General features: G+C 43.9%; 4 protein-coding genes across 9 annotated transcripts; 3 read left to right on the top strand and 1 right to left on the bottom strand.

Annotated features, from left to right (window-relative positions):
• Positions 1 to 1384: 1384 nt before the first annotated feature.
• LOC118313126 (interleukin-8) lies at positions 1385 to 3523 on the top strand. The gene is made up of 4 exons (XM_035638413.2): positions 1385 to 1559; positions 1726 to 1858; positions 1985 to 2072; positions 2652 to 3523. Exons 1-4 carry the CDS (start codon positions 1508 to 1510, stop codon positions 2670 to 2672), a joined length of 294 nt encoding a protein of 97 aa, XP_035494306.2. The 5' UTR covers positions 1385 to 1507; the 3' UTR covers positions 2673 to 3523.
• A 964-nt stretch (positions 3524 to 4487) lies between these two features.
• fbxo10 (F-box protein 10) lies at positions 4488 to 11994 on the top strand. 2 transcript variants are annotated; one of them, XM_035638392.2, is made up of 11 exons: positions 4488 to 5260; positions 5698 to 6305; positions 6467 to 7294; positions 7514 to 7663; positions 7929 to 8065; positions 8610 to 8680; positions 8833 to 8985; positions 9084 to 9434; positions 9526 to 9836; positions 9957 to 10144; positions 10787 to 11994. In XM_035638392.2, the coding sequence occupies exons 2-11, from the start codon at positions 5721 to 5723 to the stop codon at positions 10965 to 10967; spliced, it is 2955 nt and encodes a 984-aa protein (XP_035494285.1). In that variant the 5' UTR covers positions 4488 to 5260; positions 5698 to 5720; the 3' UTR covers positions 10968 to 11994. The 2 variants fall into 2 exon arrangements, with proteins under 2 accessions (XP_035494285.1, XP_035494284.1); XM_035638391.2 differs by having other exon boundaries at positions 4489 to 5591.
• On the bottom strand, positions 11929 to 15833 carry polr1e (RNA polymerase I subunit E). Its single transcript, XM_035638411.2, has 13 exons — positions 15472 to 15833; positions 15052 to 15196; positions 14605 to 14708; positions 14406 to 14482; positions 14239 to 14324; positions 14049 to 14101; positions 13811 to 13955; positions 13459 to 13569; positions 13270 to 13366; positions 13051 to 13181; positions 12867 to 12948; positions 12539 to 12670; positions 11929 to 12185 (listed from the first exon to the last, which is right to left on the bottom strand). Exons 1-13 carry the CDS (start codon positions 15682 to 15684, stop codon positions 12020 to 12022), a joined length of 1542 nt encoding a protein of 513 aa, XP_035494304.2. The 5' UTR covers positions 15685 to 15833; the 3' UTR covers positions 11929 to 12019.
• A 55-nt stretch (positions 15834 to 15888) lies between these two features.
• LOC118313121 (zinc finger and BTB domain-containing protein 5) lies at positions 15889 to 24262 on the top strand. Of its 5 annotated transcripts, none has more exons than XM_035638395.2 (4): positions 15889 to 16160; positions 17975 to 18188; positions 18299 to 19144; positions 20042 to 24262. In XM_035638395.2, the coding sequence occupies exons 2-4, from the start codon at positions 17979 to 17981 to the stop codon at positions 21206 to 21208; spliced, it is 2223 nt and encodes a 740-aa protein (XP_035494288.2). In that variant the 5' UTR covers positions 15889 to 16160; positions 17975 to 17978; the 3' UTR covers positions 21209 to 24262. The 5 variants fall into 5 exon arrangements, with proteins under 5 accessions (XP_035494288.2, XP_035494291.2, XP_035494289.2 ...); XM_035638398.2 differs by having other exon boundaries at positions 15889 to 17549; XM_035638396.2 differs by having other exon boundaries at positions 15889 to 17710.
• Positions 24263 to 24270: the final 8 nt, after the last annotated feature.

Below are 24270 nucleotides of genomic sequence, written 5' to 3'. Positions count from 1 at the left end.
GATTCGAACATATAGAGTTTGAACGCACATGATGAATCGTCATCAAGTAGGTTGATATTTGACATTTAGTGATAATTTGCATGTAACGTTACCAGTAACACTCCGTGCCCATTTGTGTAATAAGTTTTGGAAGAATACCAGACAAGAGCATAAAACAAACTACCGCCTGGTGAAATTCGTTTTTGACAGCTCCAACAGGGACTTTGTTTTGGCAAGAAAACAGAGCCCTCAGTATTTTTGGCACCTTCTTCAGCACTAGTATAACTTAGCATAGTAAGGTACTGCATATCATTCCATAACATAGCATGCATACAAAGGTATTGTATGGTAGAGTATAATAGGCCTATTGTACATTTAGCGATTGGTTGCTCTGTCTTGAATGACATTCTGCCTGATAACATATCACTGCCTGATCATAAAGCAGGGTTTACAAATCAACCACTGGCACATGCTCACAAAACAACTGCACACTGATACTGAACACAAAAGAGTGAGATGAAAAACAGGAGCTGGGAAAATCAGAAGTGAATCATGAGTATGTCACCACCCAGCTGTCTTTGTTATTTAAAATGTATTAGCCAATCGTAATGCTTGAGCGTTAATAGCATTTAGTGTAAGCCTGTTCCATTGTAGCAAACAATGAGCTTCATCCGAGCGACAGTTGGACTGTTGAACATATTGATGAGAAGCAAAATGAGGAAGTGACTAAAAAAGGAAACTCAGCCTCTGGGGTTTTTTGGAAAGTCTCAGGGAGTTTTGGGATTTACTAATAGGCGCCAAAACAAGGGGTTGAAGATTAACTGTTTTTTTCCCCCCTTCAGAAAAAACTTTGAGTGAGGGTATCTGGCCCTGCAGGTGTTTACATTCCTCGTGTGTACAGTAAGAGCTTCCTGTGACGTTTCGCAACACTGGCTTGCGTCAGATGATAAATGCAGACTTCTAAACTTATATTTGTATGTATAGTATTAAGATATATTTAATGTTCAATTTTAACAGATATTTACATTGATATTAATAAAAACCTAATGGGTGTTTTTTCCGCAAATGTTCGCGATTCCTTTGAAGGAGTACAGAAGTGAAAATGTTCACTGATGCTGCAACACATTTAGAGATTGTAAATAATAAAAAGAGGATGATTCCATGTGCCGGAACACAAGAGAATGGAGAAAGATTCCAGGGAAATCTTCCTGGTATTTGTCCCAAGGTGCAGCAATGCTGTCGGCTTTGGAGCTAAATTAATCGCTCCCATGAATCTTTATAACCACCGACGTACGAGAATTGCCTCCCACGGGATCACAAGAGCAGAGCTAAATCCACAAGTTAAGTGTTGATGAAAAAACTGAAGAATTAAGGGAGGGACATGGGGAAGGAGCAAAAGAGTTGCATCCCAGTATATGATTACAGAGTGAGGGGCTGAGCTTTATACAGAACATCCGTTTTCTCTCTAGTGAGTAGCACCAGTTATAAAAATTTAGATTGTAACTCTGACTTCAGCTTCCGAGCAGATATGTCCACCTTTACTGCTGTGGCACTCCTGTTTTTTCTGGCCATCCCTGAGGGTGAGTGTCATCTGTAAATCACTGTTGAAATATAAGAATATAAATGTCTTGTAAATGTACATTCAACTCCTTGCTTTCTTTGTTGGCAGCATCACTCTGGGATTTGTGTCAAGTACCTTCTCCGTCCAGAAATCGAAAATGCTTCTCTGATCTCTCACAACCTCAGGTATCAGTGTGGGGGACGGAGGAGTGATTCTGCGATGTGAGTGTATCTCCAAGGAGAACAAGCCTATTGGACGTTACATAGCAACGGTTAAGGTGAACCATGCCAATTCCCACTGCGGTAACATCGAGATAATGTAAGCCCCCAGGACCAAAGGTTTTTTCTGTTCATTTTTGTTCAAATACACAAAGACCTGAGGTTATTATCTGTGTCTGTATGGGTCTGGGGTAATTGTACCTTGTTGTCTTATTCGGTCTTGCAGTGCCACTCTTAAATGGGGTGGGGAAAAGATCTGTCTGGACCCTGATGTTCCATGGGTCAAAAAAGTGCTTGGGCATAAAACCACATTAGTAAGTCCATCTTCTGTGTGTTTTTGTAACTGTGTGAACAGATAAGCATGATAATACGTCTTTATTTTATCCCTATTTATATTCAGGGTAAACACTTAAAGCAATGGGAATGGACAGTGTGGGGCTGATTGAAAGGCATCTCTGGACACTTTGTGGCAGCAGTATAAAAAGTTATTCATTGTGTTTTTTAACCAAGTCACAGATCAGAGAAAGATATGAAAGGTTGCGGGAAGGGTTTGCCAATAACTTCCTATGTAACTTTTCAGGTAGGCAACTCGTCAATATGAACTCCATAACTGGCTAAAGAAGAGGGTGAGGCACTTGTTGAAAACCAGAGAAGGCAGCTATACGTTCCAGTTATCACTAGCGGAGCAGTATAAAAACTTATTCTAAATCGGGAGAAAAACAAAACATTATCTATCACATTCTTTCTATATATTCTATATTAATTTAGAAACTCATTGAATTCATTAAATTGTGGTCATATAGGGAGCAAATTGTGATCTGGCCACAATTTCATATTCATTGTGTGTAAGTTAGATATCCTACCATATAAGATATGTATGTTTTTCTCTTCAGGGCAGACCCCTTGAAGAATAGCACATAACAGACTGGGATCAGATGAACAGGACACATTTTCATCTCCACTGAAATCTCAATGTGGACACATTTATGAAGCACAGAGAGCTTGTTTTGCATAATGGGAAGGGTTCACCAGGCAGCTGTGATATTCTAGAAGTTGTGCCTAATCATCTCCACAACTTTTCAATTTACCAGCGAGAAAGGAAGAAGTGGAGACACAAACCTATAGGTTATATTCTGAAAAATTTGTTAAACATTATATGTCTTATTACTTTAAAGAATCTGTTTTTATAAGCACTTAACACACCATTTTTACTTTGTATTACTGAATTATATATAACGCAGGCTAAATGAAAAAGCTGTTTGAAAAAACAACTGTTGAAAAATGCACAATAAATAAGAATGATCTTTTAATAAAATGATGTTCCAATGATGTAATGTTAAACGCAGTGGACTATACATGCACAAACTGCATGACAGAATGAAATTCAACAACAGTGTCTTTGTATATTACCAATATTCATGTTATTTTGTATTAACGGTTAATATCTGAATTTTCTCTACAGTGGAGATTATAAAGATATTTTAAATAAATCCCATGTGATGTCATGTAAATACCATACATATATGTATATTTGTTTAATTTGATAATGTCTATAATATTAAACTTGACATTTTCAGGTTGGACTTCTGAGGTCAGATACGATCTCTGTATTTTGTCTCTTGAAAGGACATTTAGAGAATAATTCACCAATTTTTTCAAAAAGCATGCTGTACTAAATGTTTGTCTGAAAGAGCAGTGTCCTTCTTTGTCCCTTCACATTTTTGTATGCCCTGCATGATAAATACATAAACATTATGTGACTGCCCATTATGCTCCTCTCACACAACCGTCTCTGTTCGAGAAAAACCACAAAAACATTCTCTTAATATAAAATTTTGACAACAACATTTAAACAATGTGCGATTGGTTGTGCCATATAGGACATATACCAGCTGAGTCAGACAGAGTTCTCAATGGAAGGACATTGCCACCTCTTGGAAAAAAGGTGCACATCATGAGAACTATGACCAGTTTTTGTGGCTGTAACCTGTTCACCTTCATTAGCAGCTGACATTAGTGAAATTATATTATTTTAGTGTAACATTCCCCCAAAGCAATACAGTCTTTCATTATATCACTCTCTCAAGGCAAAGAAAAAAAAAGAAGAAAAAAAATCCAGCTGCTGTACAGCTATACTTAATCACTAAAAGTGCTTTATAGGACAAGAGCCAACAATAACAGAATTATATTGCTCTTCCCAGACTGCCTGTTGTGCAATCAGGAATACAACCACAGACCTTAGGGACAAAGATAAAAGAATAACACAATGTGCAAAGTGGAAATCCCAGAATTACTTCTCCAAACTTCTCCTGCAGAAGCGGATAATAAAAACAGAGGCCATAAAATGATCACGGCAGCATCAGTAAAACAAAGCTGATTCAGAGGGATGTCCACTTAGAGTCACTTAGAGTGAATATTAATATCTTTTTTCAATATCTTAAAAAACAAACATTTTTCCAATAGTTTCATGTCATATGACCCACTGACTCCACACCAATGCCGGCTACTACCACACCAGAATATGTTAGGGCTTCTTGTTAAATATATATTTATACATATATATATATATATATACACATTTATATACAAATATATATATACACATTTATATACAAATATATATATATATATCTTTTTAATTCAATTGTTTCCATGTCATGTGACCCATGGACTCCAAATTATACCAGATATTTTACTACACTGGAAAAAATAGGACACAACTCTTATCTTAGAGCTTTTTATAATGTATATGAATATCAATGTTAAAAAAACATTTTTTCCAATAGTTCCAAAAGTTGTTTGTTTTTTGAAGTGTCCTATTTGTCTAGGGTACTAATATAAATCGGCATTGGTTTGGAGCGAGTGGGTCACATGACATAGAAACATTAATAGAAATGTTTTTTTGTTGCTTCCGTAATCAACAAAACATATAATTGGACTCAAATTCTCCTCCAGTTTCACTTCATTCTTGTCATTTCAACTTTTTTTTCCCCCTCAACATTTTGATCTTATTCCCCACATGCAAAATGGGGGAAACAATCTTACTCATCTCTTCTTTTCTTTATATGTATATATAAATAAACAAATACACTGTCACTTCAGTTGCCTCAAGGCAGTGGGGAAGTCCTCCAGAAGGTCACAGAAAACCTGTGCCTTCTTCCCTTCGATCAGCCCTGAAGATTTGAAGTGCAACCCAAATTCGTTCAGGGATACACAACAAAGTCTAGGGGCCTCAGACTAGGTGACGTTTAAACGCACATGTGGGACTAAAGGGATGAGAACCTCCGTCAGGTAGACGCCCTCTCGGTGAGGAGGAAGCGGAGGAAGGGCCAGCAGCTCTCCGAGCCCCCTGCTGTTCCCTCCTCGGCGTCTTGCCGTAAACTGGAAGCAAACGTCTGAACTCCATCTGCGGCTGCACCATGGCTCGACCATGCGAACTCCGCAGACGTGTAACGCCCGGGAAATAAGCACGTCCGAGCACGCGCCGATCCAGCGAACCGAGGCAAGTTTGTCCGAGGGAACGGCTCTGAATGTTCGACGGACGCGACGCTTTCCTTTAAAAAAAAATAAAAATAAAAATGGACTAGCTGACGTCAGACACGCCAGGTTTGAAAATGACCTCGCTAGCTAACTGTCGTTAGCGAACTTTCGACGCAACATCGCCGGCTTATTTCTGAGAAACTAGTAAGGCACATTTAACGACGACGACGACGACATCATTCGTGACGTCGTTCCCATCATGTCGAGCTCGCTGGCGCGTCGTGGTTCAATGACCCCGTGTGACCAGTCGCACTAACAGCTGACCGACCTGCCGGTGACCGTCTGCAGGCGAGGTTAGTCAAACGCTGTCGTTCGCTTTTATCGCGTCGCTGTGGGACGACTGGCGCTAACGGTTTCCCGTTGCTTTGTCTGCGCATGCGTGTGTCTGACCGTTTCCAGGTGCGCCTCCCGTCGCCGCTGCCATGGAGGTGGGCAGCCTCCCCGTGGAGCTGTGGAGGGTCATCCTCGCATACCTGCCGCTCGCGGACCTGGGTCGCTGCTGCCAGGTGTGCCGCGCCTGGCGGGAGCTCGTCCTCTCCCTGGACAACACCCGCTGGAGGCAGCTGTGCCTGCGCTGCCCCGAGTGCCGTCACCCCAACTGGCCCAGTCAGCCCCACACGGAGCCCCCGTCCTGGAGGGAGGCCCTGAAGCAGCACGCCCTGGCCAGCCGCACCTGGGCTCAGAACGGGCCGGAGCTCCAGTCTTCGGCCTGCCTCCTCTTCTTCCGACGTCGCAAAGACCGCAGGGTTTGGCACGTTGGGCCCGGGTGCGAGTTCGAAACCCTACGCGGGGCCCTCGCGGTGGCGGGCCCATACGACCGCGTGGTGCTCCATCCAGGGGTGTACGAGGAGCAGGCTGAGTTGGCGCTGAAGGTGCCCGTGGAGTTGGTTGGGCTGGGCCGATTGGGCGAGGTGGCCCTCCTGGTGTGTATTGAGCAGCAGTGCCCCACGGCCCGGCTGTGCAATCTGGTGTTCATGCCACCTTGGTTCTCCACCGTCGTTTACAAGGTGAAGTCACAGCTTGGTTTCTTCATACAGCGATGTCTCACTCCCCAACTGTTGGAAAATGATCATCCATTTTCAGGATAGTTGTAGATTGTATTTCTGTTGATTGACTACCTGTATCCTACAGTACCTTGACTAAATGTTCTCTCCTTGTGTCGCTCTAGACATCTTGGGGTCATGTCCAGCTAGATAACTGCAACTTCGAGGGGGCTCAGTTGCAAATCCGCGGCCCAGGGACCTGCCAGGCTCGCTTCTGTTCCTTCTCACAGGGCAGCTCTGCCCACTTGCTGGGCGTTGTGCTCAGTTTGTTGGACAGCTGCGACTTCTCAGGAAGTGACACAGCTTCAGTGAGTGTGGAAGGTCCTCCAGTGTCGGAGAGGAACTGGGCGTGTAAACACTTGGCTGCTCTGGCCAGGACGTTCCCGTCTTGCGGCATGTCCGGGAATAGCTCACCGAGAGGCCCTCCGGCTGGCTCCGCTGGTGGGCCTCAACCTGCAAGGAATAATGTCAAAAAGGAGTATGTGAGCATAGAGGACTGGCAGAGGAGTACTGGGGTAGATGTCGTGTGTCAAGGCACGGTGATTGAAGATGACTGGAGTGATGGTGACCACAGCGAGGGAGAGGAGGAAAGCCGAGATGGGGAAAAAACCAACAACACAAAAAAAAAAACAATTACATTGGATTATAAAATCACATGTGACAATCATGGCCTATCCCATTTGCTCAAGCCCCATGCAGATGGCTCTCTGCCACTGGCCTCCTCTCCGGACCCCCTACCTGTGACCCCTGAACCCCTCAATCTTCAGCAGGAACTAGACAGGGACCCAGAGGCCCAGATGTTGGCAGCGTCCACCCTCGGCTGCATTCTCAAACGCTGCCTCTTCAGGGAAGGGAAGGGTGGCGTGCATTTGTCCAACTATGGACAAGCTCGGCTGGAAGGCAATGTTTTCCGTGGGCTGAACTATGCTGTCCGCTGCATCCAGAACTCAACAGTAAATGAAATCATATCTTTGTTTCAGACTTAAAAATAGACCTGATTAGATTTATCTTAACACATTTAGATTTTTTCATGTTTTCAATGACTTGCATGCGCAGCATGCCATTTGAGTAATGTATCAAGTCAAGGAAGCTGCCCAGATCATGAGTAATTAAGCAGCAGTTTCCAATTCAAACCGTTACCTGAGCTGCCTCTTTCTTTCGTCTCCTTTCAGATAGTGATGCTGAGAAACGAGGTATGCGAGTGCCGTGCATCAGGCGTGTTCCTTCGTCTCTCGGCTCAGGGCCTCATCGCCGAAAACAACATCCACTCAAATGGAGAGGCAGGGCTGGACATCCGAAAAGGGGCGAACCCCATAATTTTGGTAACTGTCTATTGAATTCCACAATTATAAAAGATACAAACAATATCACACATTTGATAAAATAGGTGGAGAAAGTTATGTGTAAATGAGATGGATGGTGGCTGTCGACATTTCTGAAAGACAATTCAAAGTGTCTGATAGAACTTAAGCATTTGATCAAAATGTTTTTTTTTATCATTATTTGGTATTTTTTCCCCAGATGTAACTGCTCTCAGTTGGATAATTTTCTGCTCTGTTTACGGTCTCATTCTGTTTCATTTTACAGTGCAACAAAATACATAGTGGTTTGCGTTCTGGGGTTGTTGTCCTTGGCAAGGGAAAAGGTTCAATTCGGAGCAATCAGATCTATAACAACAAGGAAGCAGGCGTGTATATTCTCTTCAGCGGAAATCCTGTAGTCAGGTATGTAGCGCTCGACAAACATAACTTGCGCAGGAATGTGCTGTCTTTTGTTTTTTCAGCGTATAGAGGTTTTGTTTTCATTAAGGACAAAAGAAAGCACACTAAAGCAAATCCATCATATTAAAACTAAATTATTAGACATTTCGTGTTTAAAGGCTGTGAAAGCAGACATTTGACTTGTCACAGTACAATGTCCAATTTATTCAAGAGAATACTGGTGATCAGCCCTTGATTATATGAAAGGATTTGGCACCATTTATGCAAACTTTCATATGGTTTGATAACTGAACTCTAGCAACTACACAATAACCCGCTGCTGCAGTACTGTGTTATAAACCAGCAATACTAGTTGCAATAATTATAATAGTGTTTCTACATTCTCTACAGGAGAGAGTGTTCAATTAGAACCCAAAGTAAATGTAACTAACTGTCAATTAATTAGCTTTGTGCTTTCACCTCAGGTTTTTGTGAAATGACGCACATTCTGAACTTGTTCAATGTTTGCGCCTATGCTACTCTCATTCTGTTCTTCTGTCTCTCATAGTGGGAATCACATCTTTCAGGGCCAGGCCGCCGGGATTGCTATAAATGAGAATGGCAGGGGGATAATAAAAGGTGTGTAAGTGGGTCTGTCCCTCCTTCTTGCCCACATTGAAGGTCAATATGCCAAATAGGTTCTTCATTTTCACCCATTGCTTTGCCACTCACAGAAAGTAAAAGCACTACTTGTGGTTACTGTAGTAAATTAACTTTTTTTTTTATTCCAGAGAATGTGATCAAAGAAAACCAGTGGGGGGGTGTGGACATCCGAAGAGGAGGTGACCCCATCTTGAGGAACAACTACATCTGTTATGGCTTCTCAGATGGCGTGGTAGTGGGAGAGAGGGGACGCGGACTCATTGAGGGAAACCATGTCTACTGTGTGTAATTTCAGCCTGATAATGGCAGCGTCCTGCATTTGTTTCTACAAAACAGCTACACAGGTGTTTAACGTCCTCTCTCCCTCTGGCTGCTTCAGGTAACAAAGGCTGTGGTGTGTGGGTTATGTCGTCCAGCCTCCCGCAACTCCTGGGAAACTACATCACTCATAACTGCATGTATGGGCTGGCAGTGTTCTGCAGGAAAGACCCGGAGAACCTTGACGGCAGGGAGGGGAACTGGCCAGGGCAGGAAGGGATGGGTGGAGAAGGAGGGAGCGGGGAAAGGAGAGGAGTAGAAGGAGAGGGAAGAGAAGGGCAGGAGAACCTCAACGAAGAGGGGGAATTGTTTGCGTGGGAGAGTGATCTGGACAGTGAGGATGAGCGTCACTCTGCCCGTCGCTCCATCAGTGTGGCCCTTGTGGAGGGCAACTGCATGAGCCACAATGGAGGTAATAAAGACCCTTGATGTGTCAAATAGAAATAGTCACTCACTCCAAATGTCATACATTATCTCCATCCTCCTTTGTCTCTTCTCTGTAGCGGTTGGCCTGTATGTGAAGAGCAGTGAGCCCCTGAATGTTTTTGCGAACCTTGTAAACAATAACCGTGGCACTGGAGTCGCTGTGCTGCAGAGCGGTCAGCTGACCCGACTGGTTACAAACTGTATTCTCGAAAATGGCCGTGCTGGTGTTACAGTGGAGAAAGACTGTCGGGTGGAACTCCGCGGTAACGGCATCTATGAAAACAATGGCCACGGTGTCAGTTTCAGTGGCAACGGGCAGATTGTGGAGAACGACGTGGTCGGAAACCGTGGATATGGGATCCAGGTGTCGGGCAGTGCTGACATCAAGGTGAGGTGCAGTAAGACATGAATACAGACTTCTTAAGACTTATATCAAATACATGCGTACAACATTGTAAATCTACTTATTAAAATGTTAACACATCACGCATGTCATTTTTGTGTTTAGGTTCTGCGAAACCGTGTTCAACCAGCACAGGCCTGTGGCATTGCTGTGGTAGGACCAGTAAAAGGTGTTGTCCATGACAATCTCTTGTTCCAGGGCCATCCTGGCAACAAAAAAACACTCCTACAAATGGATCCTGGCAATGAGAGCTGTGTATTGCGCAACAACAGTATTCTAAGGCATAATAACAGGTAACTAGACTAAGTACAAAAGAGTGGCTTTAGTGTCTGTACTCCTTCTCCCTTTCCCCCTTCTTCACGTTTAGAATTAATAGACTCAATAAGTTTAAAACGGTGTACCAGATGTCAATAACAAAACAATGTGTCTGTGGGAAGTGGGACACTTGCAGTAATGACCTTACAGAGAATTATCCCCTTAACATGCATCTTACCTCAGCTGTACAGAGCCATTTAGCTGCCTTTATAGCCGTTTCAGCTGTCTGGCTCACAAATTTACTGTTTTGGTTCACTCTCATTGTGTCATTTTCAGCTAGTGAACATTGTGGAGTCACTTAGCAGCTCAAAACTAAGGAGTTTCCCTCAGGAGATGGAAGAGAACAAAAACAAAGATAAAGGAGAATGAATATTATACTAAGTTTGTCAGGAGGCAAGAAACGTCACTCCAAATGGATGCTAATGTTGCTCCTTAACTGCCCGATGTGTAAATAAACAATTGCTTGCAGATGTTTAGTTCAACATATTAACTTAAAAGCAGTTGAGATGTCAATGTGTTCACAAATGTTACAATTACATCTGCACTGCTTCTGTTTTTTCCCCGTAATGTTTCAATTTGGAAGAAAAACAAACTCGTACTTTTTTCTTTGCATTTTGTAGCTGTACATCTGATCCTCCCTGGGTTTTGGAAAACCCTCCTCCTCGTCCACTGGCCAGCTCCCCCTCTGGCCTCTCCTCATCCCAGTATCCTTCCCGACTTGGAATTTCCATGACAACCAGGATCAGCGCCACCGTGGAGAGTGGTTGCCACAGTGGAAGCATGTTCTGCTCCATCCTTTGAATACTGGCAAGCGCTCACTGTTGAGTATATGAATGACTTTACTAAGACATCACTAATGGTCAGTTTGAACTGGTGTGTTACTATATATTTGGAGCACTCTAATCTTCCTCAGGAAAGACCCTCCAAAATGATGCTCTATTGTTGAGGTGGGGTAACCACAAGGAAGTAAGAGGCTGCACCACACATAACCACTTAGGGACCATCTACCTAGGGTGGCACCACATTTTGTACATCTGAAACAAGACTTTTGTAACTTCACGACAAAGTTACATAAGTACAAGACTTTCAAGCATTGTCACCACCCTATATCTTTTAACAACCATTTGCATACTAAAGCTTTAACTTGTTCCGTGTTCTCTTTATCAGGCAGATTTCATATTCATGTACAGGACTGCTGTAAACTTTGTTAGTTTTGTCAGTTTGCTTCTGAGACTTACTGGTTAGGATGTGCACATGTATAAGTCCTAGCAGGGGTCAGAGGCATCAGAGATGCCAGATTCAACCATCCTACAAAGTAAAGCTGTGCCTTGTTTGACTTCTTTATCAATCAGTGATTGTAGCTAGGGAAGGCGTTGTCGTAGTGTAAGGTGTATATGCAAAAAAAGAAAAGCAAAGCCAAACTTCAGCTTCTGCCTCTTACAGAGCTGTTCTATTTCCTGGTGAGTCTGTTTTTGTATCATTTCCATGTTTTTAAAATGCTATAAATTAAGCTTTGACTCTGGAAGTTTTTATTCCAGATATATCAAAATGCTGCAACGTGACGAGCAACCCCTTAGACTCACCTGGTAATAGGGAGTTACAGAAGGAAAAATGTGTTCAGTGTGCAATATGTGATGTTTACAAATGTGCCTACGTTTTATCCGTCGAAGCTAGATGTTTTCTGTCATCTAGAATTTGTTTAAATCTCGGTACTCTTGATTTTTTGTATCAAGCACAAGAAGCATTAACTGACAATATCATGTATAATTCAAAGATCCCCCTTTTATTTGTCTACAAAACGCATTAATAAACAGATCTTCTCTCTTTATCCAGCTCTTTTCTTTTCATGGTCTTCAGATCATTTTCTTGCGTTTCCGTCTCTCCGTGAACTTATCAGATTTGACCAGAGGTAGACGAAGAGACGCCTGCCTGTGTTCGCCTTGCAGTTCAGCATCGTCCTTCTTTGTCCGGGCCGGTTTAATTAGGGTCAGTCCCATTGACTTTGCAACTTCGATCATCCTGCAGAAAAATATATGAATCAGGTATACCTGCAGATTTCCTCTACAGCACCTCATATTTACAGTGCTGTATGAGGTGTGAAAATCATTTGTATCAACACGAACGGTACAATTAACAGCCAGAACTGTCAAACACTAAAGAATGTCCTGTTGACTTTTACAAGGATGAATGTGTCTAAACTGACAACTCGGTGTTGTCAGAGGTCCTTATCTGACCTGAACAATGATCTATCCATCAGTGAATACACGTGTATGATGGTACAACTCAAAGTTTTGCACATTTAGAATAAATATTTAATCACAATTCACATGCTGCAGTTTCTTGATTTGCCTTTTTTTATTTTTCTTTCTTACCTGGCCTCAGTGATTCCCAGGTCACGGTGCAGTAATGTGAGGTCAGCGGTCATGTGACCCATATGCAGCAGCAGGGCCAGAGAATAAGCTGCTAATTTGGCTCGCATTGATGTTGACAAAATGTTCACAACCCTAAAACATGAGAATTTTGGCCAAGTAAGGTTAAAAGTAAATTACATGTATTTTTAAAATGAAGTTGCTAATTAAATCCAACCAAATCAAATTCCGACATGCTGCGATTATAACATACATGTTCACAGGGAGTTTCGTCAGGCCCTGCAAATATTTTACGTAATTATCAACAAGTAAAGAAGTTCCATTATCGTACCTGCCATTGCTGAAAGTCTCCACTGTGAATGTTTTGAACAGTTTGCTCAGAATGATGCGCGGGCAGCCTTCCTCCTGCCCAACTGCCAATATAAATATAAATCACTGTTAGAGTTGGTCCCTGTAGAGGATGTACAGGCTGTAACACGCTATACTGTGTCTTGGAGGCTAACAACATTACTCACACTTGCGGGTGAGGCTCTTCTGCCGTGCCAGCTTGAGCAGCAGAGAAAGGTAAAAGGCGCAGCGTGCCACTTTATCTCTAGCTTCACCAACACCTGGCATATTCTCTAGGTGCGCCACGACACACAGACACCTAAAAAAGTACAAACAAATGTCAGAACGCGAGGAAACATGCATCTTCATAAAATGTCTCAGCAAGTCCGAGCCCTTTGTTACCCTACCGTCCATCATCTGTCATCTTCTGCAGCTCCTCGGTGGTGAGTGCAGCCATCTTGGAACCGGCAGTCTCCAAAGCGGCAAACTCAACTGGACTCAGGACTGTGGTTACTGATTAAGGACAAAGACCACAACAAATCCCGCTGTAATTTTGAAAACACACACACACATTGACACTGCAAATAAAAGGATGCGATCGTCAAACATGTAGACGTTCTCAGGTTTGTCTGCAGTTGCGTCGCAGGGAGGCAGGTGGAGAGCCAGGTCTCCTTGGGACTCCATATCAGCAACTTCCTGTTGCAGAGCTGAGGAGGGAGAGAAAAAATGCATGATGAAATAATGATGACTGACATAAGAACATAAGGAATACAACATGGAGATTTAAGCAGCAACAAAATACAGCGTCGTATTCTTTTGCCTTTATTAACTGACCGCGCTCTGAGATTTAGTTACGGTGAGCCCTCAGATTACAATTTGGAGATTTGTAGACTTCTGGCATCAAAACCCATTGACTTAAGATACTTGACTACCGACTCCGTAGCTTACCTTCCAGACCTTTCTGGTCGATCACATTGCTGGCAGCTTTAGCCACAGCTTGGTGCAGTGTATCACTGCCCACCTGATTCAGCCTGCGGGAAGTCAGAGCTCTCTTCTGTTTGTTGGTGCCAAACGCCTCAATCAAAGAGTCGACCTACAGAGTAAGATTTACATATTACTGCCACGTTTATTCTTGTTTTGGCCCAGTCTTCTCATGTTCTAAGGAAAACAGAGCATGTTGTGGTACCTTATCTCTGTAGGTCCGAGTAGTGTCCTCGGATTTTGCCTCGTCCGTTTCTCCTGGTGGAAAAAAAAGAAGAAATATTGCAAATGCTAAAAGACTTGCACTGACAAAATCTTGAGCCAAAAGCAAAGTATCAAACATTTTAAATGTTACAGTTCATTTATCAATGCATGCTGGCGATTGTTTTCCTTACCTGGCATAGTAGGCTGCATGTTGAAGAGCTGAGCACTGTGCACTTCCATTTGCTTGGTCCGTTTGTTCAACACTCCGACATAGTAGCTAAACAGACACCAAACGTATACTTCTTGTTGTGCTCCCAGCCCAAATACATTCATCTCAAAATATGCTGCATTCACCTACTTGCAAAGGCTGTTGCACTTCAGTGACCCGGCTCCGAAATTACTCCCAACGTAGGACAGTCTGTCTGTTTCGGCAACCTACACAGAGGAAGAGATACAGTAAGCAACACCGTCATATATCAGTGCTGCAACACAATCTACACACGTCATCGTATAGTTGTAAAGTTCAGAGGATAACGGGAGTCCTGCATCTTCCTCACCAATATCCGCCTGCTCTTCTTCCGGGGGTTCACCTCATCTGCGCTCTTGTACAGCGAGAAATCGAGTTTGTCTGCATTTCCGACGCTGCCGTTTGAGAAGCGGACTGTGGCATTAAAAAGAGACACCGCGAAGAGCTTTGTCAACACCAGTGCTTCACACCACCAGAGCGCACATTTCTGATGAGCCACGATAAATGTGATCAATGAAGCAGCAACTAACAAGATGCGTCACGGCTATTCCGAAAACAGTAATCTTATTGTGTGACGTTTGAGGGCTTTTTGCGGACTCAGTACATTTAGCCCTGTTGCTAGTAGCACCCACGTGTACAACACAAACATGCGTGTAAAAAGGGAAATAAGTACGACACAAACATTTACCGACATGACCACAATTACAATGTTATCCTGAAAAAGTCTAAAGGAGCAACGAGTGAGGGGAAACGTCACCAATGACTGCTTTGTCTGCATCTCTCTCCTCTCCACAACACTCCAGCGAGCAGGAGGCGGCCATTGTTGTTGTCATGTGTCGCCCGGTGAGCCAAGAGGGTTCACTGCTCTCTACTTCCGCCTTCGCCAAGGTTGTCAAAGTAGTCTGCCTCAAACACATTGAGCCAACATGGTGCGTCAGGGGCGTATTTGTGTTCTTTAATAATTAATGAACTCTTAGCAAAACTGGGAAAACGATGCTAACTTAACTATTATATATATATTAACTTAACAATTATATAAAACTAACTTAACTATTATGTGTCTGTATGTTGGCCCTAATAGAACTACACTGACCCCTGGTTGCAGGCTGGAGTTACAGCCTACGTATTGTGCCTACACTTGTTACAACATACGTCATATTTAACAAACAGAGCTTACCAAAATAAGAAAATAAATTGACTGAAAAGATTGAAGAAGGATGGAAGAGTGGCTCTGGAGGTTCAGCAGCGCCGCCCTGTGGTGGTTTAGCGTAAGATGCGTGTTGCCGGGGCGAAGAGCCGCGGACACGGAGCGGAAGCACAGCGCCACCTCGTGAGTCTGGGTGGGACGACACGTTTGAACGAGTGCGCTCGGGAGGAGATTATTATACATTTTAACATTCACACGCGTTGGACCGGGAGAGAGGTTTTACAGCCGGCGTCTGTCTGACTATCTGTTGTTATCGCACCGAGCTGTCGACGGGGATGACACCGACAGATGCGTGACACACACGGTCACGTCGCCCCAGGAGACAGTCCAGACTGGACCGCGGGGTCGGGGGGGGGGGGGGGGACATGGCGTGTAGCAGCGACACGGTCTGTGGCCGCAGCGGGAATGTTAGCTAGTTCACACCTGAACATAAGCAGGGGTCAGTTTCGGTCCAGACGAGCGGCGCAGCCAGGGGACCGCGCGCTACTGCCGGTGTGGTAGTTGAACAAGGTGTCCGCTGGTCCGCTGCCAGCTAACTTTAGCCTCCTCGCCAGTCTCCGGCTCAGGGGCCTGGGCCTGCTCCTGCTCCTGCCCCTGCCCCTGCCCCTGCTCCCTGCTCCTGCCTCGTCTCTCCTGCGACGCTTTGGGAACATTTCCAGGTAACGACAGACGCCGCCGCCTCTTGAATGCCCCCCCCGTGTTATGTGTCGTAGCTAGTCACGTTAGCTCGCTGCTTCCCGTGTTAGCCAGCAGTGACTTGTTAGCCGTGTGGGCTCGTCCGTCGTTGTCACAACTCCGGGACTTTGCTCCGCAGCTGCTGCTGCTGCTGTAACGTCAACTGCCGGACTAGATGAGGTGCATTATTTACTTGCACCAAGCCATCTCTTCGTTAAGAACCCCACTGGAACGCTCCCTTTGACCTGTGTGTTGTCCCCCACGTGTATTGTCATCAACACGTCCAGCGAACAGACCCCTCACTCACGGACCTTCACCTCCATCCACCTGGTCCCTGACCTCCTTCTGGATCCTCGTCACACAGCAGCCTCAGTGGTGTGGCTACTGTTCTGTCGTCCAGCTACCTGGTTAATTATTTAGTCAATAGATTGTCTTGAGAAAAAAAAAGCATCCATCACAGTTTCTCCAGCAGTGAGTTTTCAAGCTGCTGCTTTTGTCTGCTCAACAGCCAAACACTCAGAGACGTCCAAATTACAATCACCAGTCTTCACACTGTAGAAGTTGCAAACATTTGTTCTTTTTGCCCAACAAAGGATTCAAAAGTGCAGTCGGTTATGGAAATCTCTTGTTGTTTAATGTTGAAAGCCCATGCCTCGATGCACACTCTGCTAGTGTTTTCTTTCTATTTAGATGATGTGATTCACCTGTAATAGTATTTCTGAGTTGTATTACAGTATTCTAGCTGCAGTTGTGTGCGTTTTACTTGTCAGCATTGTGTTGTTTATGACCTTCTCGTACACCAAGTAGCTGTCATTACGTTGCAGCGTTTGAATGCTCATTTCAAGTCTTGATAATGGTTAATTGAAATCCTATCACACAATCCCCATTGATGAAAGGATCGAAGGCGCACACACATTCCTGTGATCAAAGGCGCACACTCCTGTGATCTGTGATCTCGTCGGAGAAAAAGGCGGTGGTGAATCCTCTCAGAATCCCTCTCCTTCTTTGGAGAGACTTTGCCTCCCTCCTTTGTCTGCACTCTCACCTGAGCACAACTTTATTGTCCTGAGCCGACACCCTGAAGTGATCGTTGCCACACCTATTGATCCACGATACGCCCTATCACACAATTTGTGGTCCTTTGAGCCAGATCCCGTCACAGCCAACTCCTTGCTGATGGGGCGGCCGGACTCCTCCCTGCCACAAGTGGTCTACCCAGAATCAGAGCTGCGTAGCCGCAAGAGTAGGAGACATGCTTAAGTCCTGGCTGATCATTTCTGGTGGCACTTCACTCATACAGCATTTCTTGCCCACCTTGCAAGCACGACAGGAATGGAATACAGAGGAAGAAGACCTCACCATCGGCACTAATCGTAAATGCAGACTCCAAGAGCTTTGTGGCAAGTGGGAATAGTGAAGGGACATAGCAGAGTGAGGACTGCGGCCGTCCAAGGAAAGGACCGAACTCACACTCGCCCTGTGGTTCAGCTCATCAGACTGCCCGCACTACCCCAGGATTCTACAAAGAAATAGTGTGGGATTTATTGATGTCAAATTTTCATACCAAATTTGGTGGTGGCTGTTAAAAAGGCCATGCCTCTATGCACACTCTTTTGGTGTTTCTATTGGGCAGTAAGTGAATCGTGAGAGTTGTTTTTTATCTATTTAAATGATGTGATTCAAAGCTGACTGCTAGCCTGTAATAGTATATCTGAGTTATTTTACAATGCTGACTAATTGTTTCATCTTTTTATACCCTCTTCCCCCTTTTTTTACCTTTGCTTGCTGCTGTGTTTAGGGCCATGGATTTTCCGGGCCACTTTGAGCAGATCTTCCAGCAGCTAAACTACCAGCGTGTCCACGGTCAGCTGTGCGATTGTGTCATCGTCGTGGGGAGCCGACACTTCAAGGCCCACCGCTCGGTGCTGGCAGCCTGCAGCACTCACTTCCGAGCCCTGTTCACTGTCGCAGAGGGAGACGCGAGCATGAATATGATCCAGCTGGACAGCGAGGTCAGGGTCTTAATAATATTGTCAAAAAGGACAGCAGTGATGATATAACATTATTGTTTATAGTGATGTCTGAAACGAGTGTGTAGTAGCAACTGCTTGTGTGATTGCAGGTGGTGACAGCTGAAGCTTTTGCTGCTCTGGTGGACATGATGTACACGTCAACACTGATGCTGGGGGAGAGCAACGTCATGGACATCCTCCTCGCCGCCTCTCACCTGCACCTTAACAATGTAGTCAAAGCCTGCAAACACTACCTGACAACGCGTACGCTGCCTATGTCTTCCTCATCCGAAAGACCAATCCACCACCAACCTCTGCAGGAGCAGCAGAGGCGCAGGCAGCAGCAGCAGCAGCAGCAGCAGCAGCAAGTAGATTTAGCAGTGAACCCTACTCTAGCAGCTAACACTAACCTTGCAACAAATGCTGCCACATCAAAGCTGCAGCGCTCCTTCCTCTTGCAGCAGCTGGGACTCAGCTTGGTGAGCTCTGCTTTGGGTGGGATGGAGGAGGATGGGGTGGGAAACATAGTTGGCAATAGAGAGGTGGGACCGAGGACCTCTTTCCCTATCCGACGTTTCCACAAACGCAAGGCCTCACTTGCACTGTCAGAAGAGAGACCCAGGCAGAGGCAGCGCCCCTCAGCCCCCAACCTGGGGTTGTTGGGAGAAGAAGGGGTGAATGCAGAGCGAGAGGAAGGAGCACTTCTGTCCCCGGACTCCCACAAGATGGGGGATGACGCAAAATCGGATGATGCAATCACTGGCCTGGTTGGGGTGTCCCAAGATGATCCTCAGATGCCCAGCCAGTCGGACAGTGGACACTGTGGGGGGGTGGACTTGGGGAGAATTCAAGGAGGAGTGAGCAAGGAGGAGGACATAGATGACCACGACCACCAGGAGAACACATCAGGGGTGAAGATTAAATCAGGGACAGAGGAAGAGGAACTGGAACAGAAGGTAAAATGTGATTTCTGTTATTGTGTTGTTTGTGACAGAGCCTCATGCAAGAACTTACCAGAAGGTTTTCTAGGATGGATCCAACAAACTATCTCAATGTCTCTAACTTGCTTGTTTCAGCCTGCTGAGTCCCACCTGTTCATGATGAGTTGCATGTCTGTGAAATTTTATCTTGTAGCATAATGTGTATACCCCTACATTTCTGCACAAGGCTACATGTTCCCCAAGAGAAGAGAAGAAAGAATTTCACATTGCTTATCTTCAAGTTCACTGAAAAACAAAATATTTTTGCAGTTAGTCGTCGCATTAGGAGACCGGAAACGCTGCCATTGATTAGTCAGCACAGCAGCAGAGCACTGCTGGGATGACATAACATTAGAGGATACAATCTCATCTTGCTAAAAGAATGGGCAGTTCATTACCTAGAGGTGAGGTGGTCGAGGGGATGTGATGGACAGAGCGGATGGAGAGATTCCAGTAACTGTACCTGATAAAAACCAAAGAAAAGGGTCAAACCTCTCAGCAACCCACGCTAATAACAACAATCTGAATATTGATTAGCATTGTTTATTTTAGTAATTCTTTATTTATGTTTTGGTAAATTTTGGGAAGAATCAAGGCTCATAACACTATTAATAAATTTATGAGTGTTTTTCACACTGTAAAGAGGCGTTCTGTCTGTTTGAGAACATTTGTAAATGCCACACATTTTCTTGAATCACTCATTCACTGAAGAATGAACCTGTTTGTAAGAATGGTTCTATCCTAAGACCTATTGTGTGACCACCACAAAATCCCTCTGCTCTACTTTAGCTGTTGTCTTTGAAGATCGTTGACTTAAACAATAAATCTGAATCGTCTTTGGCTTGAGCTGAAACTCGTCCTTTCTTCCCACAGGTGGTGGTTAAACGAGAGCCGCTAAGCTCGCCTGAGCCGACAGATGAAATCAGCGATGTGACATCGCAGGCTGAGGGCAGTGACCCGGCTGAGCCCGGAGGCCGGGAGGAGGAGGAGAAGGTGGAGCTGAGCCCAGAGAGCAGTGACCGCAGCTTCACCTCTGAACACCAACCCAGTTCTGACTCGCTGCTGCAGCCCAGCTCCCAGCTTCTCATCAAGAGCGGCATGGGAGGAGGCGCCGGGGTCGGAGGAGGTTTTGGATGTAATAACGGATTAAATGGCAAACCTGGTTTTAGTATTTCAAGCTTCCTCAGCCCAAAGGTTTTTGGAAGTGGCGGGGCAGGGTTGGTTGCAGGAGAGGACGACCTGCCCAACACGACAACTGGGGATGCGTTAGCACACCACTTCCTGCTGAGACAGGAACCTGCTGGACCATCTGGCTCTTCCTCTTCTTCTCTTCTGCAGTCTCCACTCAGTGGTGAGAGTCGCAATGGTTTTGGAGACAACTTGCAGCCCGATTCTCTGTTCCTTCGTCCCCTGCATGACAGTTTGGGGAACCCCAGAGGATGTGGGGGAAATGTGAGTGGAGGACGTGGAGGGGTAGACCCCTTTGGTCTGGACTTCCAGCACTCCAGTCTGGGGCTTCACTCTTTGGGGCGACCCTCACGAGGGGCTGGAGGAGCCACCGCTGTCCCTCTAGGCTATCCAGGCTACAGGCGCATTGCTCCAAAAATGACCACCAGTTTGGGAGGAGGAGAAGGTGTAGGCGGTGTACTTCAGGATTCCGCCTCCTCCTCCTCGAGTCTGCCAAGTCCCCTGCTTCTGAACGAGAGTGGTGGGTATGAGATGAACAGTGGCAGGCCCATCTCCCTCCCGCCTCAGCTGACCCGAGCTTCAGCAGACGTTCTGTCCAAGTGCAAGAAGGCTCTGTCGGAGCACAACGTCCTGGTGGTCGAGGGAGCTCGGAAATACGCCTGTAAAATCTGCTGTAAAACCTTCCTCACCCTGACGGACTGCAAGAAACACATCCGCGTCCACACAGGAGAGAAACCCTATGCCTGTCTCAAGTGTGGAAAGCGCTTCAGCCAGTCCTCCCACCTGTACAAGCATTCAAAGACCACCTGTCTGCGCTGGCAGAACAGCAACATGTCCAATGGCCTGCTTTAGGACTGCATCAGGGTGAAGGACGAACACATCTGGAATCAGAGATGGGCTGAATTTAGGGTCCTAAAAATGTGCGGATTTTTCTGAAGCTGTGACCAGACCAGTCAGATCTGATCATGTTCAAAACAACCAGTCCTGATCATAGACCAAAGACGGGGCGGATGATGTAATCATGCATTTTCTTTTCCAAGAGAAACACAAACTGTCAAGTCAGTAAAAGTGACTCAACACATTTACAGTACAAAGATTATAGGGACGCAGGACATTAATTAATTGCCATGGACTCATTATATCATATCATAGGTGTACATTGTATACTCTCCTGTTAGAATATCATAAGAGTACTATAAGGATTTGCCATCAGTATCTCTGTATAATATGATCCAGGTCAGTCCAGACTTGACTTTCAAAACTGCCACACTGTTGTTTGATTTTTTGTTTAAAAAAAAAAAATGTAAATCTCGTTCATTAGATCTACTGAGGTGATCCCTTAGCACTGAAGAATGAAAATCATGTAAAATAACGTGCTTATGTGTAAATTTTCCTTCTCAGATTTGTAAAACATAGCATAGTGTCCCAACTTTGCATATGGACTATGCCTTGTTCTGTGCAAGGGCAGTCATATAGACTCACTGTTTCGGATTTAGTTTGGGTGCAAGATGTAATGTCTGTAATTACTTATAATTAGTCTTCTCTTTATTCTTGATTCTACAAAATGAGCAGTAGATTCTTTCCTGTGAGAGTTCTGCAACTTTTTGCAAATTCAACCAACAAAAAAAGACAGCAGACTCTAGAGTGTGTTGTTTCACTCTGTTGTAGGTGTGCAGTGAAATAATACACAGCATTTGACATTCTTGGCCAGGACAAGAGCAACAAAGAAATAAAATGGATCAACATTTCTCAACAGCTGATTATGGAATTGATGCATACTCAAACACATTAGTTAATTAGCAAATATTTCATTTGGAAACAATGTGGCCTTCACACTTCACATTACCAGAGGAACACATGTCTCACTTTGTACCTGTGAATTGCCAAGTCCAGGTTTTGGATAAATGGTTAACTTTGAATCGCTCTAATCAACACCTTGCTCCAATTTGCAGGTCGAGCTTTAAACATTTAAGTCCCTTTTTTTCTTCCTTTTTTTTTAGGGAATCAAAAAAAATCTGAGCCATTAAAGCAAAAGGAATCAAATCTTATCTTCGAATTAGGAACAGCTCTGTTTACTTGGCCTTGCAGTCTCTTTTTGAGAAATATAATATATGATATTGTATTATAATACTGAGAGAACAGCTTCACTGAAAAATGTGCCGTCGATGCACCTTATTTTTTTGTCAAAATGTGCAAAACCTTCAGTTTCTTATAGTTAAAAAATTGTATGTGTGACTTTTCCTCCTTATTGGTTATTGACTGGGACTGGCCACAAAAAACTCAGCTGACTGTCCACACATCTGTGCGCATTTGTGTGTACAGCTTGTGTCGTCCATGTAAACTGTTTACAGGATATTGAGGTTCAGCACATGCTGAAAAAAAAGTGCTTTGGAAATGTAAATATTGCACATTTGTTGTTGGTTTCATAATTTTCCTCCTGGAGAAGAGACAAAACAACTCCTGAAGAACTAAACATTGTGTATAAGTTTGCTACTGTACTTGATATCAGTGCTTTATACATGTCTCCTTTGTACATCTTATGATGTTGCATCTGTTACTAAAGCCCTTAGACAAATCATTCTCTTTTGTAACTAATATGTTTACTGAAATATCGAACTATGTGAAAATGTTGCTGTATTGCAATTATCCAACTCTACCACCTCTCAAGGTTAGTTTTTCTTTCTGTTACACTACTACTTTTATGTTGGATTTAAAAGAGTTTTCCTTGTGTGAATATTGCACATGGGGACAATTGGAAAATAATTAGATTTCTACACAATCTCTTGTCAGTTTTTTCATATTCATATTAAGGAGTTTTAATTTAAGGATTATAACTTTTTTTAATCCAGGTACCTATATTTCAATATCTACCTTTAACTTGATAATTACTGCAAGACAACCATGGCTCAATTCAGGATTTGTGTAAGATTAAAATTTTTAAAAAGACAGTGAGGAGGAAGTAAAAGAAATTCAGTTTATAAAAAATAAAAACATGATTTTTACATCAATGTTGGTTACTTGGATGTTCATGTAGTGTTGTACGGTTCTGTTTTAATGAACTGGAAAAAAAAATCTCTTTAAATGCATATTTGCCTTTTTGTATAATTCATCGCTTGCTATATTGTGTCACCTACACTGTCAGTGAAAATCACAAGGTATTTGCTTTCATTTCTAGTAGGCGCCTTACTGTACTGTAGAGTCATTGCACTGTCAACCTGAACAAAATGACAGCTTTGACACATTTTGATGGATAAGCTTACTTACTAGAGGAAGAAATTGCCTTTGGAGATGTTCTCCTTGTAAACATAAGCTAACATACTGTTTGCCCTGTTAATTCTTTACACTGTCGAGTAAAGTCCATTAATCTTTGGCCGCAGAGTTTAAAATGACCACTGACGGTTAAATCTCGAATCTGTCATCAGTTCCTGTGTTGCCTCCTCTGTCACGGTGGAAAGAGTAAGTTGTGATTCGCTCTTTGGAAATAAAATTAAAAATTTGCGGAGATGATGAGGTGGAGGAGAGAAACGTTGTCCACCTCCAAAATGGCTTCCATGTCTCACACAGTGGCCTGTTAGCCATTATATTGCTGCTGTCTTCTAAAGCTGATGATGTTTATCTCTGAAAAATGCACTGACTGTATTGCCCCTGTATGAATATGCCAAAATTTTGTTAAACATAAATTGTTAAGGAAAGTCACTGCCTTATGCCCTCTAGCTTAAAAAGCTGGGCTTTTGTTTATATGCCAAATCTGAGGGATTTCTGTGTTTTGTTTTTTCTGTGTATCTCAGTGTAAAGTTGTGTAATCATGAGTGAACTCAATGTTTCTCTATACTGTCGAAGGCTATCAAGATTGTATAATATGTTTAGTCGTTGTATAGATTGAATAAAAAAAAATGATGAAATTAATTTTGTTG

This window comes from Scophthalmus maximus, chromosome 8, assembly GCF_022379125.1.
Source record: "Scophthalmus maximus strain ysfricsl-2021 chromosome 8, ASM2237912v1, whole genome shotgun sequence".
Classification (NCBI taxonomy): Eukaryota; Metazoa; Chordata; class Actinopteri; order Pleuronectiformes; family Scophthalmidae; genus Scophthalmus; species Scophthalmus maximus.
This window is presented reverse-complemented; position numbering and strand designations above follow the sequence as displayed.